At 37.9% G+C, this 14345-nt stretch overlaps 1 protein-coding gene across 1 annotated transcript; it reads left to right on the forward strand.

Annotated features, from left to right (window-relative positions):
- Positions 1 to 6: 6 nt before the first annotated feature.
- On the forward strand, positions 7 to 11223 carry LOC120743575 (muscle M-line assembly protein unc-89-like). The gene is made up of 13 exons (XM_040047236.1): positions 7 to 227; positions 1596 to 1856; positions 2606 to 2872; positions 2995 to 3273; positions 5217 to 5501; positions 6255 to 6362; positions 6500 to 6515; positions 6623 to 6708; positions 6886 to 6936; positions 7843 to 7902; positions 8832 to 8891; positions 9045 to 9110; positions 9250 to 11223. Exons 1-13 carry the CDS (start codon positions 32 to 34, stop codon positions 9252 to 9254), a joined length of 1740 nt encoding a protein of 579 aa, XP_039903170.1. The 5' UTR covers positions 7 to 31; the 3' UTR covers positions 9255 to 11223.
- Positions 11224 to 14345: the final 3122 nt, after the last annotated feature.

Genomic DNA, 14345 nt, shown 5'->3' on the forward strand with positions numbered 1-14345 from the left:
CATTGGAGAGTTTGTTACCTTCAAGTGTGACATGAATGAAGGAAGAGACACTGACTGGTATTACAAAATCAACAAGGATGGTCGAGAGTATGTCGGCTACAGTGTATACAAAGTCTACACATTAGAAATTAGCTCGACATATGACAGTGGTGAATATCAGTGCTCTGGTAGCTGGAAGGGGTCACATTATACAAAGAACAGTAATACTGTCTTTATAACTGTATTAGGTAAGTCCTCAGTGATTAATACTGTGATGATTCCTGTTAAAATACTCATCTGAATTATAAAAAATCTGTTTAATAAATGTTTCATTGAAAATATTTTATTTCTGATGTATTGAAACATTGAACTTTAACCATGACCATTGCATTTTACCTAACTTTGTTCACAGTACACACTAAACACAATACTCAAATACTCTTGTGCATGTGTTTTAATGTATAACAAGAATAACTGTGGATGAAATTTAATTTAAATAATGAAAAAAGAAACATCAAAAGCTCCACATAATTTAAGGTGACGATGTTTCTGTTATCTAAATGTGGAACCAGGCAGATCCCTCTGAACCCATCGTGTGTTTCCTTCAACAGTGAACTTCATTAGTTTACATTCAGTGTGACTTCTTCAGGCCAAAGAATGGACAAACATTTGAACTGTGCTTATTTAGAGATCTACAACCTGAATTACCCGACTAACCTCAATATTGTAGCTCTCTTACTATGTCAGAAAAAATTAAAATGATCTTAAACTGTATTAAAAAATAAATTTAAATTAGGATTAGCATTCAACTTTATTGTCATTACACATCTATAAATACAGGTTAAGGAAATACAGTTTGCATCTGATCAGAGTGCAAGAGTAGTAAGTGCTAAAAAATAGGAGCAATTATATACAGATAAGGGTAGTATAAATAAATGGTGGGATAGTTATGAACAGATTATGTACAGAGAGAGCAAATTTACAGATGACCTACAGACATATGTATAGATATACAGATGATCTATATAGTATACAGATGTTCTGTATTGCTATACAGACGGGCAGAAATACAGATGTACTATGAACAAATATACAGCTTTGCTAAATATATACAGATGTGCTACATATGGTAAACAGATCTACAAAGTGCTATGAATATATTCACAGTGGAAGCGTAGCGCTCTGAACAGACTATAATAGTGAATAGTGTACGCACTATACCAGAGACTATACTGGTTCAGTGTCCTAAACTATAGCAGTAACCAATGTAAGCATATGGTGAATGTTGAGAATGAATGACAGTCATGATCATGGTCATTAGGAGGGATAAGTGGGTGTGGATGGAAAGGTTCAGCAGGGGACTGAGTTCAGTAAGGTGACAGCTGTGGGGAAGAAGCTGTTCATAAACCTGCTGGTTTTAGTCTGTAGGGTCCTGTAGCGTCAGCTGAAGGGGAGGAGCTGGAAGAGTTTATTGGCAGGATGAGAGGAGTCCCTGAGAGTGATGCGTGCTCAGCAAAGACATCTCTTCTTGGAAGTTGGAATTTAAATAAAATGAAAGCATGTTTTAAAATGTTGTTCAATGGCTGTGTGTTTTCTTTTCGTCTTTTTGATAACAGCATATAAACCCAGGGCCACACTGACAGCAGGAACAACAATCATACCAGTAGGCGGCAGTGTGACACTGACCTGCTCTGTGCAGAGCTCTGATGGATGGAAATATGAGTGGTTCAGACGAACCCAAAGAACCTCTGAAGTTCAAATCAGAGATCAACAAAACAGAGATATCAGAGTATCTGAAGGAGGAATCTACAGCTGCAGAGGAACAAGAGGAAACCCAGTTTACTACACTTATGACAGTTATGATGTCACCATTGAGAGTGAGTTCAGTAATTTAGTTTGAAATATACATTCACTCATGATTATCAAACATACAATGTGAAGTTTTCTGTGTTGATTTCGTTTTTTTATTTGTATCTTAACTGTCAATATCTGTAAACAGTTTCTAACACGCTGTAAATTTAAACTGCAGAGAAAAGACAGACGAGTAAAAAAAAAACACAACAAAAAAAAATAATATTTTTTGTAGATTTCATTGGTAGTGGGAAGATCATTATCGTAAATGTTAAAATTTAGCTTTTTTTGTTGCCTTTTTTGTGCCCTTATGATATTTTGTTTGTTGCAAATCACAAGAGAAAAAGGGGGAACATCAAAAATGTATGTTAATGTAAAGTGGTCCTCAATGATGTTTTGATTGTCTAAACCTGCATACAACCTTCTTAATCCATCATTGTGTATCCTTCATCAGAGAACTGTATAAGTTTACATTAATGTGACATTTCCAGGCCATAGAATGGACAAACAGTGCGTTTATTTTGAGATCTACAGCAAGAGTTACATTACGATTATCTCCCTGCTGAGACAGGGACAAATAAATATTCAAAACCTCTTACATTACTGGGAACAAAGACAAAAGCAATAGTCATATAATAAAGAAGGGTAGTGATTTTGTTCTAACTGGGAAACTGCATAACATTAAAGCATTCTTTAGTAAAATGTAGCTTTTTAAAATGTGTCTATGCTCTTATACTGAATGACTTTTATTTTCACTCCTTGTTTTTGATAACAGCATATAGACCCAGGGCCACACTGACAGCAGGGACAACAATCATACCAGTAGGTGGCAGTGTGACACTGACCTGCTCTGTGCAGAGCTCTGATGGATGGAAATATGAGTGGTTCAGACAAAACCAAAGAACCTATGAAGGTCAAATCAGAGGTCAACAAAACAGAGATATCAGAGTATCTGAAGGAGGAATCTACCGCTGCAGAGGAACAAGAGGAAACCCAGTTTACTACACTTATGACAGTTATGATGCCACCATTGAGATAACCTGTGAGTTCAGTAATTTAGTTTGAAATATACATTCACTCATGATTATCAAACATACAATGTGAAGTTTTCTGTGTTGATTTCATGTTTCTGTTTGTATCTCAACTGTTAATATGTGTAAACAGTTTCCAATAAAGTTGTTGTAAAACAACAACCCAACTGGCCTCAGATATTCAGAGGTGAGACGATCACTCTGACATGTGAGGTGCAGGAAGGAGGTGAAACCACTGAGTGGTGGTATGAATGGAGAGGACCCAGCACACCCACACAGTGGACACACAATAATGATGTGACATTCAATGTTTCTGAGTCCAGCAGTGGAGACTACATGTGTAAGAGTCGACGCAGAGATGACTCATATTCTTCAACAGAGTGGAGTGAAGCCTTCACATTGTCAGCATCAAGTAAGTCATGTTTGTTGTGTGATCTCCATTTGACAAATGTCATAATGGTTAGCACAGGATGAATTCAATGGTCTACAAAGCATGTTACATTGTTAGTCAGACAAAGAGCTGCAGCTGATAGTAGCCTCATTGTAGACAGTTTGTCACCACTTTGTGTCATCAACTTTCAGCTGGTATAGAGACGCCAATGCTGACCTGCTGCTCCATCACCTGAGGACAATAATGACAGAAAAACAAAAACAGAAAAAAACTGACAAGGTGGAAAAATTATTATTACAAACAAACACTGAGGTGATGTCTGTGGAAATACAAAGTGGACTAAATGTGTGGGCTGAAGATGTAGCATATTAGCGATATTAAATTAGCCAACATTTAGAGATAGTAAGATCAATGTTTTTCTTTAATTACTAGTTTTCTTTGTGATTACAAGAAATAATGCAATATTTTCCTTGTTCAGTTTCATTACTGTGGGGTGAGGCATCCTAGAGAGAGAGTGATTTGGTTGCATCAATCAACATTTTTAGTGAAAAAATGTTCTTCTTTCTTTTTTGTCATGAAATTGATGCTTTCAAACACTTTATTTAAGAACTTTGCATGAACAGTGGTAGATAAATCAATGCATTTTGTTGTATTAATGGAACAAACAGTGATGTGGAAGTTTTTGATATTAGTGTGTATGTGTTCAACAGGAGGTTTATAGAGACAGAGATATGTTGGTATGTTTCTTCTGATCATGTAGGAAGAAGACTATTCCCTAATCAAAGCAAACTTACCATGAAAAAATATTCTAATCAAATGAAAATCCATCCATCCATCCATCTTCATCCGCTTTATCCGAGGCCGGGTCGCGGGGGCAGCAGCCTAAGCAAAGAGGCACAGACCTCCCTCTCCCCAGCCACCTCCTCCAGCTTATCCGGGGGAATACCAAGGCGTTCCCAGGCCAGCCGAGAGATATAATCTCTCCAGCGTGTCCTGGGTCTGCCCCGGGGCCTCCTCCCGGTGGGACATGTCTGGAACACCTCACCCAGGAGGCGCCCAGGGGGCATCCTTGTCAGATGCCCGAACCACCTCAGCTGGCTCCTTTCAATGTGGAGCAGCAGCTGCTCTACTCTGAGCCCCTCCCGGATGGCCGAACTTCTCACCCTATCTCTAAGGGAGAGGCCAGCCACCCTTCGGAGGAAGCTCATTTCTGCCGCTTGTATCCGCGATCTCGTTCTTTCGGTCACTACCCACAGCTCGTGGCCATAGGTGAGGGTAGGGACGTAGATCGACCGGTAAATTGAGAGCTTCGCTTTTACACTCAGCTCCCTCTTCACCACGACGGACCAGTGCAGTGTCTGCATTACTGCAGCTGCAGCCCCAATCCGTCTGTCGATCTCCGGCTCCCTTCTCCCATCACTCGCGAACAAGACCCCGAGATACTTGAACTCCTCCACTTGGGGCAGGAACTCATCCCCGACCCGGAGTGGGCACTCCACCCTTTTCCGGCTGAGAACCATGGCCTCAAATGAAAATGCTTTATGAAAGTCTGAAATTAGAAAAAAAATCTCATAAATAAAATGTTTCTATATTAAATTTGTCTGTGCAGCTGTGTGGGATGTGGGACTTATAAAATTCCATTAGTAAGAAGTTCTGTGTCTTCTGTTGTGGTAATAAGAAGGAATCACACAGAATAAGCACAAGTATTATTTTATAAATCCAAAGAAGAATCATAATGAAACAGAAAAAAATAAACACTAAAAGAATAAAATGCATTATAGGCATCTGTAAGATTACTCATACCATTTCAGTTTAGTCTTATTCCTTCCTTTGTGTTGTTGGAAACTGGAGAGGAGGTTTACAAGAGGTAACATTAATGGAGACAACATCAGGGCAGTGTGATCCCAACCCATGTGTGTGGGGTATATATTCATATTTTCTTTGTCTTTGTTTAAACTCAACAGCAGACCAACCACAGGCCCAAGTAACTTCTGATATGAGAGACATCCCAGTAGGGGGCAGTGTGACCCTGACCTGCTCTGTGAACTCATCATCATTATCATCTGGATGGAAATACTACTGGTACAGAGATGAGAACTCCTCTGAACCTCTGACCACACGAGATGCAGTTTTCCACTCAGATGGACAAATCAGTGTCTCACAGGAAGGACTCTACAGGTGCAGAGGAGGAAGAGGAAACCCAGTTTACTACACAGAGGACAGCCAGTCAGTCAGGATTGATCGCAGGGGTGAGTTTTTTTCTTCTTCTAGAAACACAAAATGTGACAAGTTAATGATCAGACATTTACACCTTTAGTGGATGTATGAATGGAAAACAAAAATGAATTCAGGAAGTTAAATATGCTTTTAAAACCCGATGATGCAGAATACAACTGTGAGGGGAGAGTGCACACCAGGGTTCAACAGATTAGAGTGAATACTTCAGTTTGTCAGTATTCATTATGTTTTTATACAATACTTAGAATAGATGAAGATGTGAATCTACTTCTATGCTCACTCATCATCTACTGTATAATTATAATAATAATTTTCAACACTGAAAAATTCACAGTGTCTGCAAACAAATGTAAATGTTCTTCTGAGCTTAAACATATTAGCACAGAGCTTTAAAGTATAAATACAAATTGATAAAATAGCGATATATACTTTTGTCTCTGTAAAGCTGACATTATGTATTTGAATTAGAAAACTATTCACAGAATTTATCACCACTTGCATGAATCAAAATATGCTGTTGGTTTAAAGACCTTTGTTCATAAAGGAATGATAAACAGGTGATGTGAAATTCAAAAGGTTTTTTTTAATCACTATTCAGGTAAATAGTCACCACAGAGAAATATGATAGTAAAACAAATAGAATATTTTCAGTTATTATTAGGAATAGTGATATTGTAAATAATACTATATTTTAAAATGTTCCCATGTGAATTATGTTAATAATCTGTATAAATGCATCTAATTAAAGCCTGGTATTATTCCAGCAGCACCTGAAAGCTCTTCATTTCTCACTCCTTTGATCGTTGGACTCGTTTGTGGAGTTTTACTGATTCTTCTTCTTCTGCTTTTGTGTCGCTTCAAACAGTCAAAGGGTGAGACCATTAACCGTCTGATATTAAACTGAATATGATGTAAATAATAAAAATCACAGATGTATCCTGAACGCTCAATGTAATATTTATGCACCACAACAGGTTACAATAAAAAATGTAATTGTCTTTTCTTACAGATTCATTCTTTGTCAGGTTGGTTCAAATCTCCCCTCTCCTGTACTAGAACTACATCCTGTGTTTCTTATTAAATCTATCGGTTTACTACGTTTGTTTTTTTGGTTTTTTTTTTGTTCCACCAGGACTCGGAGCACAAATCAGAGCTCTGCAATGAACCACATGATCAAGGATGAAGCTCAACACAGTCAAGATAACTCTACTGTCCAAGGTCAGCCTGATCCATGACAAGTTTTGTTGTTGTTGTTGTTGTATTTATTAATTTATTTACTGACGATTTTTAAACTCCAGGTCCGATTTATGTGTTTCTAGTTTGCTGATTTAGAAGATAATCAAACACATACATAAGAAATTCAATTTTTAACCTAACATTGGCTTGTTTTTGTAGGTGATGCTTGTGTTTATGAATCAATCAAAGACCACGATGACACACAAAATGGTAAAGTAGATACAGTAGCACAGATATATGAAGACTATGTGATTATTTATGTTTAAACATGGAAGTTTTAGAAATCAGCTGCACACAGATAAGAAAACAAAGAGGTTGGACACTTGGTCCTTCCAGTGTAACACAGGGTCAGTTCAACTTTAAGATCAGTCTGTCCTACAAAACATAAACCATTGTGAATCTGTTTTATGAATCTATCTCATTCCTCCTGACTGATTATTCTCTAGTTTCACTTTTTGCTGGTGTTACTGTCACTACTAACAGTATGAGACAACAACCAGTAATCAACCTCATGTCTTCATCTTTTAACTCTTTGCTTATATCCTTTTTTTGTTTGGTTGTTTTTACATTTCAGAGATTAATATGTTTTTCTTTATTTTGGTATAATTGTTTTTTAAATGTCATTATGTTTTGTTTTCGTTTTTCTTATGCCAAGTTATGTATTAAACATCATTATTATTATTATTGTTATTCTAATATTTTAACCTAGAAGAATCACGTGGAATTAATTTCAGTGCTGTTTCAGATAAGAGATTAGAAGAAACATTTGAGGAGTCTGTTGATTAGAGCACATTATCTTGTTTTAAGAGGACATAAATGGTATGAGTAGTGCAGGAGTATAGAATGGCAAAGACGGAGGAAAAGTGAACCGTAATCCTTAAGGTTTGGATTTGAGCTTAGTGGAAGGGTCGTGCTGAGCAGGGTTGAGCTGATGTGACACTGACTTGAGGGCTGACAGGTTTTCATAGAAAAGGTTTTTAAACATGACAGAAACATCTTTAATAGACCTTCAATAGGTTTCTATGATCAGTGTGTTGTTGACTGACAGATATATAAATGTAATGAAAATGAACACACTTAACCTTTTATCCTGATCATCTGTCCATCCTCTTTCAGATGACAGTGTGCTGTATGCACAGGTCTCCCACGATAGATCTAAAACCAAGAAAGACAACGGTGAGTAAAGTAATATAATATATAACTTTTTTCTTGACTTCATTGACTACACCATTATTTCATCATTTTAAGAGGGTTATAATGATATCAGTTAGATATCATTGGATCATAGGGTCACTGACCTTAATAACCAGGGTGGAGGAAGCTTGAAGTGATCTGACACTGAAATGAGATTTAACAGTAACAGGTTGTCATAAAATCTCGTCTTCAATAAAGCGAAAATCTCCTTCAGTCAGTTCCTGTGATGAGTTATTGTAGGTGTTAACTGACAGAAAATGTCAATGGAAAATTGTATTTAGTAGTCAGTATAATCTTTTAGTAATATAAGTTTGTATATGGTAGAATACTGCATGTAGTTATTTGTATTAGGAAATATTCAACCATGTATACTTAGAGGCATATAATCAATTGTGTGTGATCTTTAACAGGCTGCAAAGGCTTGGTGTGTATTCCACACTAGGATGCACCCCCACGTCCTGGGAGCATGAGACCTTATACCTTGTCTTATTGTTTTACGGCAGGATTAACGTAGTTACGTCTGTTCTAGTCTAAGTGCTTTAATTGCTTGACTTCCTCACTGTGTTATCTAGGGTGAACCATCTAGGGCGAGGGGGAGGCTACCCTCTTCCTGACCAAGGATGTACCTTTTGTGCTTTTATGACCCTTTGATCAGCAGGACACACACACACACACACACACACACACACACACACACACACACACCACTGAAGTATAAATAAAGACCAGGGCAAAGCTCAGCGCGAGTCTCTCAGTCTGGAGGCTGCCCTTGCTAGCAAGAAGTTCTGTGTGTTTCTCTTCTCTGAGTCTTTACTGAAGAAGTGTTTTAGAATATTTTCCCTAACAGAAAATATAAAGGAATTTAAAGCCACTCATTTTTTAATGCTGCTCATCTGTCCATCCTCTTTTAGATGACAGCCTGTTGTATGCACAGGTCTATTACACTAAAGCAAAACCTAAGAGACACAAAGGTAAGTAATGTAATAAAATGAGTACCTTATTTCTTTTGCTTTGGATTTTACACGTTTTACACACCAAGGAAAACTGTATAAATAAATCAAGTTGTCACTTTGAACAAAGAGGCACTTGCAATGACATTTGACAAATCATTTCTTTATTTGCAGGAAAACCAGCTCCTGCAGCAGCTGATGAAACAGTTTATTCTGAAGTTAAATCACAAACAGCTCTGGGTAACTGTGCAGAAATAAAATAGCTTACATGTTGTGATTTGTTGCTGTAACGATGAACTCAAGTACTCAAGTTTTTAGGGAGTAAATTTAGTTCTAAATCACCTTTAATGACTGAATTGTGCTGCATCATTTCTTTCAGATTAATAACAAGATCTGCAAAACCAACTGGATCAGTGACAAAACTGAGTTAATTCCATTAGAAGTAAAGAGATCATTAGAGAAAATGAGATTATGCACTGTTTTGTAAAATAAAATAAAGTCAAACAAACTTTCTTTCATCATAATAGCACCAACTGATGATCTGGCTTTGAGACCAGGATGCTTTTTAGAGTCTTTTTACATTTAGATTGCTCAATAAATAAACAACAAATAAAAAAATAAAAATAAACAACATTTGGAAATGAAAGTCAACAACCTACAGAGGGCTAAATGCAAAGACACATCAAAGTGACAAAATAATGCAGCAGGTTTGTCCATTTTGTCAAATGTTCATTGCACCAACTCTAAATGATACTCAGTTGTCAGTTTGGCCAACGTGTGCTTGTGTGCATGCCTGACAATCTTGGAGCATATGAATAATGAGTCAATGGTGTCCTGGGGATCTCCTCCAAGATCTGGACAAGGGCATCTGAGCTCCTGGAGAGTCTGAGCTGCAGCATGGCAGCTTCAGATGGAGAGAAGCATAATATCCCAGTTGGATTTTGGTCAGGCGAGTGTGGGGACCAGTCAGTGGTATCAATTCCTTAATCCTCCAGGAACTGCCTGCATACTCTCAACACATGAGGGTGGGAGGAACCCACAACCCACAGCACAATAGGGTCTGACAGTGGGTGACAGACTCTTGAGCATGCACTGAATTGGCATCCTAGAGGAGTTGGACATCCTCTACAACCTCTGTAGCATCCAGGGATCGTCTCACCCTGCCAGTAACGATGATGACCCCAGCCTAATGCAAAAATAGTGAAAAAAATAGTCAGAAGAGATGAGGAGGGAAAAATGTCAGTGACCTCGACCTGTAAAACAAGTTTGGGGGGTCGTTTCATTGTTGCCCCTCTAGTGTACCTAGTGTTAACTACATTTTCTGCTATTTCATCGAGGATAGGCGTTTGAGTGATGTGATGCTAAACACTGATTAAAAATAATTCCTTTAATTTTTTTTGAGCAGTGCATGTTTACAGATGTTTCCTGTGTTGTTTCTAAAATCATTTGATGTGTATGATAAGCATACATGTTTCTCTTCCCCTGCATGAATTAAGCATCACTTGACATTTTTCTATAAAGTTGCTTTTCTTCTTTTAACAGCTTTAGGAAAAGATCAACTATAAATTTTATTTTATGTAAGCTGCTTGGAGAGCTGCAATTGTGTTATATGAATATGTGTTTCCTATAAGATATTTAATCTCAAATATTGTTAAATCTACAGTCTTGTTTGTTGAAAAACAATTTTTCTTGTTTTCTTGTTTCTGCGCTTCATTGCTCCAGATAGATCTAATTCACACATGGCTGATATCATCCACATCTTTTAGTTTCTGTCAGTGTAAGATTTAGTTCTTCCTCCCAGCTGTTACCAGGTGCTTGTTTAAAGCAGACTTTTTATTTTAAGGTGATTATCTTATAAAATAAAGCATTTTGAGGCGGCTATTATTGTCAGTTGTTGTTAAATAAACAAAATTGATTCAAATTGACTTGAACGTTTGTGTTCTAAACACTAAAGTAAGTTAAGTGCTATCAGATCATACATGGCTCAGAGTGGGGAATGTTCATAAACCCAACAGCTGTACATGGGAAGAGAAAGACAGAAATAATAATTATATGTACAGTGTGACTACAGGATTTACTCTACTGTATAGGAGCCTAGATATTGATCTTCAGAGGTACCAACAGATACACAGATTACTGTCTTGCAACTGCTGATGCCTTGGGTGTTGATGAGGGTACTTGTTCATCAAACACACTCAGTGATACAGTATTTATTTGTTTGTTTATTTGTTCAGTTTTACAACAAATACATCATCTGGTTATTCTATAAATATAGAAAGATTGTCTCATTCTTGGCTTTAAAAAAGGAGCAGGATTGTGAAAGTGTTTAGACAGCAGATATGATGATTCAAAGGTAATAGATAAAAACACTAATAATTACAGTACATCAATTTAAAATGTAATTAATAATATTCTAATGAAGTTTTGACTGTCTCAGCTTAGAAAGAACACCCAATAAGTTATTGCACTCCGTAACTGAAGTAGACCCGTAGACTTTTGTTTTCAATAACTTTCATAGTGTAAAAGCCCTTTGATTACTTTATCATTTCTTACTGGTCTTCTCAGGAATATCCTGTTCTTTTTGTGCAACTACAACATGCCCAGTGTGAGTCATCTACTCATCCATCCATTTTCTGTAGATTAAAATTTCCATATTCTTCGGTCACAGAGGGGCTTGAACCTCTCAAGGCAGGGTGTAACCTGGAGAGGTCACCAGTCTATCAGAGGGTCAACAGAGTAGGAAAGAGAAAATCACTCACAGCTCCAGGGAAATTCAAATCACTGATTGACCTAACATGCATATGTTTGGAGGAAGCAGACGTACTCTGAGAGAACCCACACAGGTATAGAAAGAGCCAATCCAGACTCTAGTGCAGCAGTGCCACTGTCAAGTTAAATGCTGCTGTTCTCTGACATGAATACCTCATCTTCCATGTAGTTCCATGGTAACAAGGTTGTGCCAGATACACCCAACAGGACATGTGTGGACATGAGCTCCACTCATTTTCTCTGCTGCCCCATTGGCTGCTCTCCTGTAGAGGATCAGCTGATCAGATTCACCTGCTTCACCATTTCTAATCAAGCTCAGTATTACGACGGAAGCAGATACTCAGCTGTTGCCATATTATTGTGTCAGTAAGATAGTCAAAGGAGCTTGCAAAGTCAGTAAGATATGTGCTCTGCTTCTTTCTTATATAAGTTTCTGTTTGTCTTTCAGTGGAATAATCAGTCTCTCTGTGTGTATCAAGCCCCCTGAGTTTCAAACAACAGTGCTTTCCTTGGAAAGCCTCAATACTTTCACCGCCATTCCCAAATATCTAATGCACGGATGTCAAACTCCAGTCCTCGAGGGCCGCTGTCCTGAAACATTTCCATGTGTCCCTGCTGGAACACACCTGAATAAAATTAATAGGTCATTAGCAAGAGACTAGAACTTGAAAGAATGCTGAGGTGGCAATTCAGCCATTTGATTCATGTCACAGCAGCTCATGAGTGAATGAATGTGGTGCAATAAAATTGCTTTAAGAAGTAAATTATTCCAAACAATTACATTTATTGTAAAATGTAATTTTACAATAAATGTAATTGTAAAATTACATTTATTGTAATTTTACAATTACAATAAATGCAATCCAGCAAGACTCCAACAAAGACAGAAAGTCGAGATAAAGTGAGAAAGCAAAGCTCAGGGTAATCAAATTTAGAAATGTCAAACAACTAGTCATAAGTAGGGTTAGGGCACAGGTGTCAAACCCCAGGCCTCGAGGGCCGGTGTCCTGCAACACAGCTGATTCAAGTGGCTAAATTACCTCCTCAACATGTCCTGAAGTTCTCCAGAGGCCTGGTAATGAATTAATCATTTGATTCAGGTGTGTTGACCCAGGGCGATATCTAAAACCTGCAGGACACCGGCCCTCGAGGCCTGGAGTTCGACACCCTGGGGTTAGGGGTTGTAACCTCAGCATGCAGTCGAGTTCAATAATTTCTTGCTAATGACCTACTAATTTTATTCAGGTGTGTTGCAGCAGGGACACATTTATAAGTTTCAGGACAGCGGCCCTCGAGGACTGAAGTTTGTCACCCCTGCATTAGAGATTCACCAGCTGCTTTGCCTGTTTCTATTCACACGTGAACAAAGCCGTCTGTGAGTGGGTCTATCATTCTGCCGATCCATGACATCGCCACCAATCTAATATTGTCGTACAGCTAGGGTTAACCTGAAAGTAGTGATAGCCAAATTAAGCTTTCTGAAGCACTGAGGCTTGTATTGAAAAACGGTTCATTACTCGAAGCTTTTCAACACAGTCCTGTTTGGTGACATCTGGTGGCCAAAAATACAAAGAGCAGCTTGAATCCACAAAATAAAACCAACTGCTCCATTACGATTGCCTACTCTACACAGTGGAGTTTTGTCTGATATTGGGCCGCTGTTGTGTTGCTTTGAACGTGTATTTTTTGGTGGTTAAAAAAAATGTGTTTTATTTGTTTAATAAATAGTTTTGACCAGTAAACTCTCCTTGTTTAAACATGCACCATGGTGTGGTCTTCCTTTGCTTGTGACTTCTTGATGTTGGTAAATACAATAATTGAAAAATACCACGTTACATATAATATATACATATAATAATGTACAACACATTATGGAGTATGCTTCTGCTCTGAGGTCCTGCCTCCATGCACTTATGCAATTAATCGCTAGACGGGTGTATTTATAAATAATATTATATTAGGGAAATTTTCCCAGACATATTTTTGACCTGGGGGTAGAATTGATTGTGAAATGGAAAGGGAAAATGCTTATGGACTTGCAAATGAAAAACATGATGCATTTAAAGTAGCGCTTTTTCATTTTTATTTAAGAAGAGAATTTGTTCTAGTGTGCGATGGCCGAACCTGTTCCTTTTCGTGGAGATCATTTATCCTGCCTTAAGGAAAATCCCTTCACATGGCCCAGAGGAGGCTGGAGTGCAGAGAAACTGGTAGAGATGCAGTTTTACAGTCTACCTGGGCCCCACAAACTATCAGATAAAGAGAATAAATAAATTCAATTGCTACACATTTGGCAGACTAACATTTTCAGATTAATTAAACAATAAAATATATATTTTTACAACATTACATGTAAAGAGTCAAGTGGAAGTTTTTCCTAATTTTTCCTAAACCCACCCGATTGACAAAAATCAACTCAAAATTCTCCCACGCAACAGAACCTCCTTTATTCCTCGCTGGCTCCAAATCTCTCAGTGGAATGATCAGTGGTTCGCTATCTGTCACCATCAAAACACTCCACAAATCCCGTGAATGATTCGCTTCCTTATAAACCATTGAATCAGATACCGAAGCGGTTAGGTTCTAAATGAAGCTTCGGACGTCACCGATCACGTGACTCTGGCCAAACGAATCACGCTTTGATACAGTGCTTCTGAAGCACTGTGTTGATTTTTTTGACACACGCACCGGAGCTTCAGCTTCAAG

The sequence above is a fragment of the Simochromis diagramma genome, unplaced genomic scaffold (genome assembly GCF_900408965.1).
Source record: "Simochromis diagramma unplaced genomic scaffold, fSimDia1.1 OVJJ01000657.1, whole genome shotgun sequence".
NCBI lineage: Eukaryota > Metazoa > Chordata > Actinopteri > Cichliformes > Cichlidae > Simochromis > Simochromis diagramma.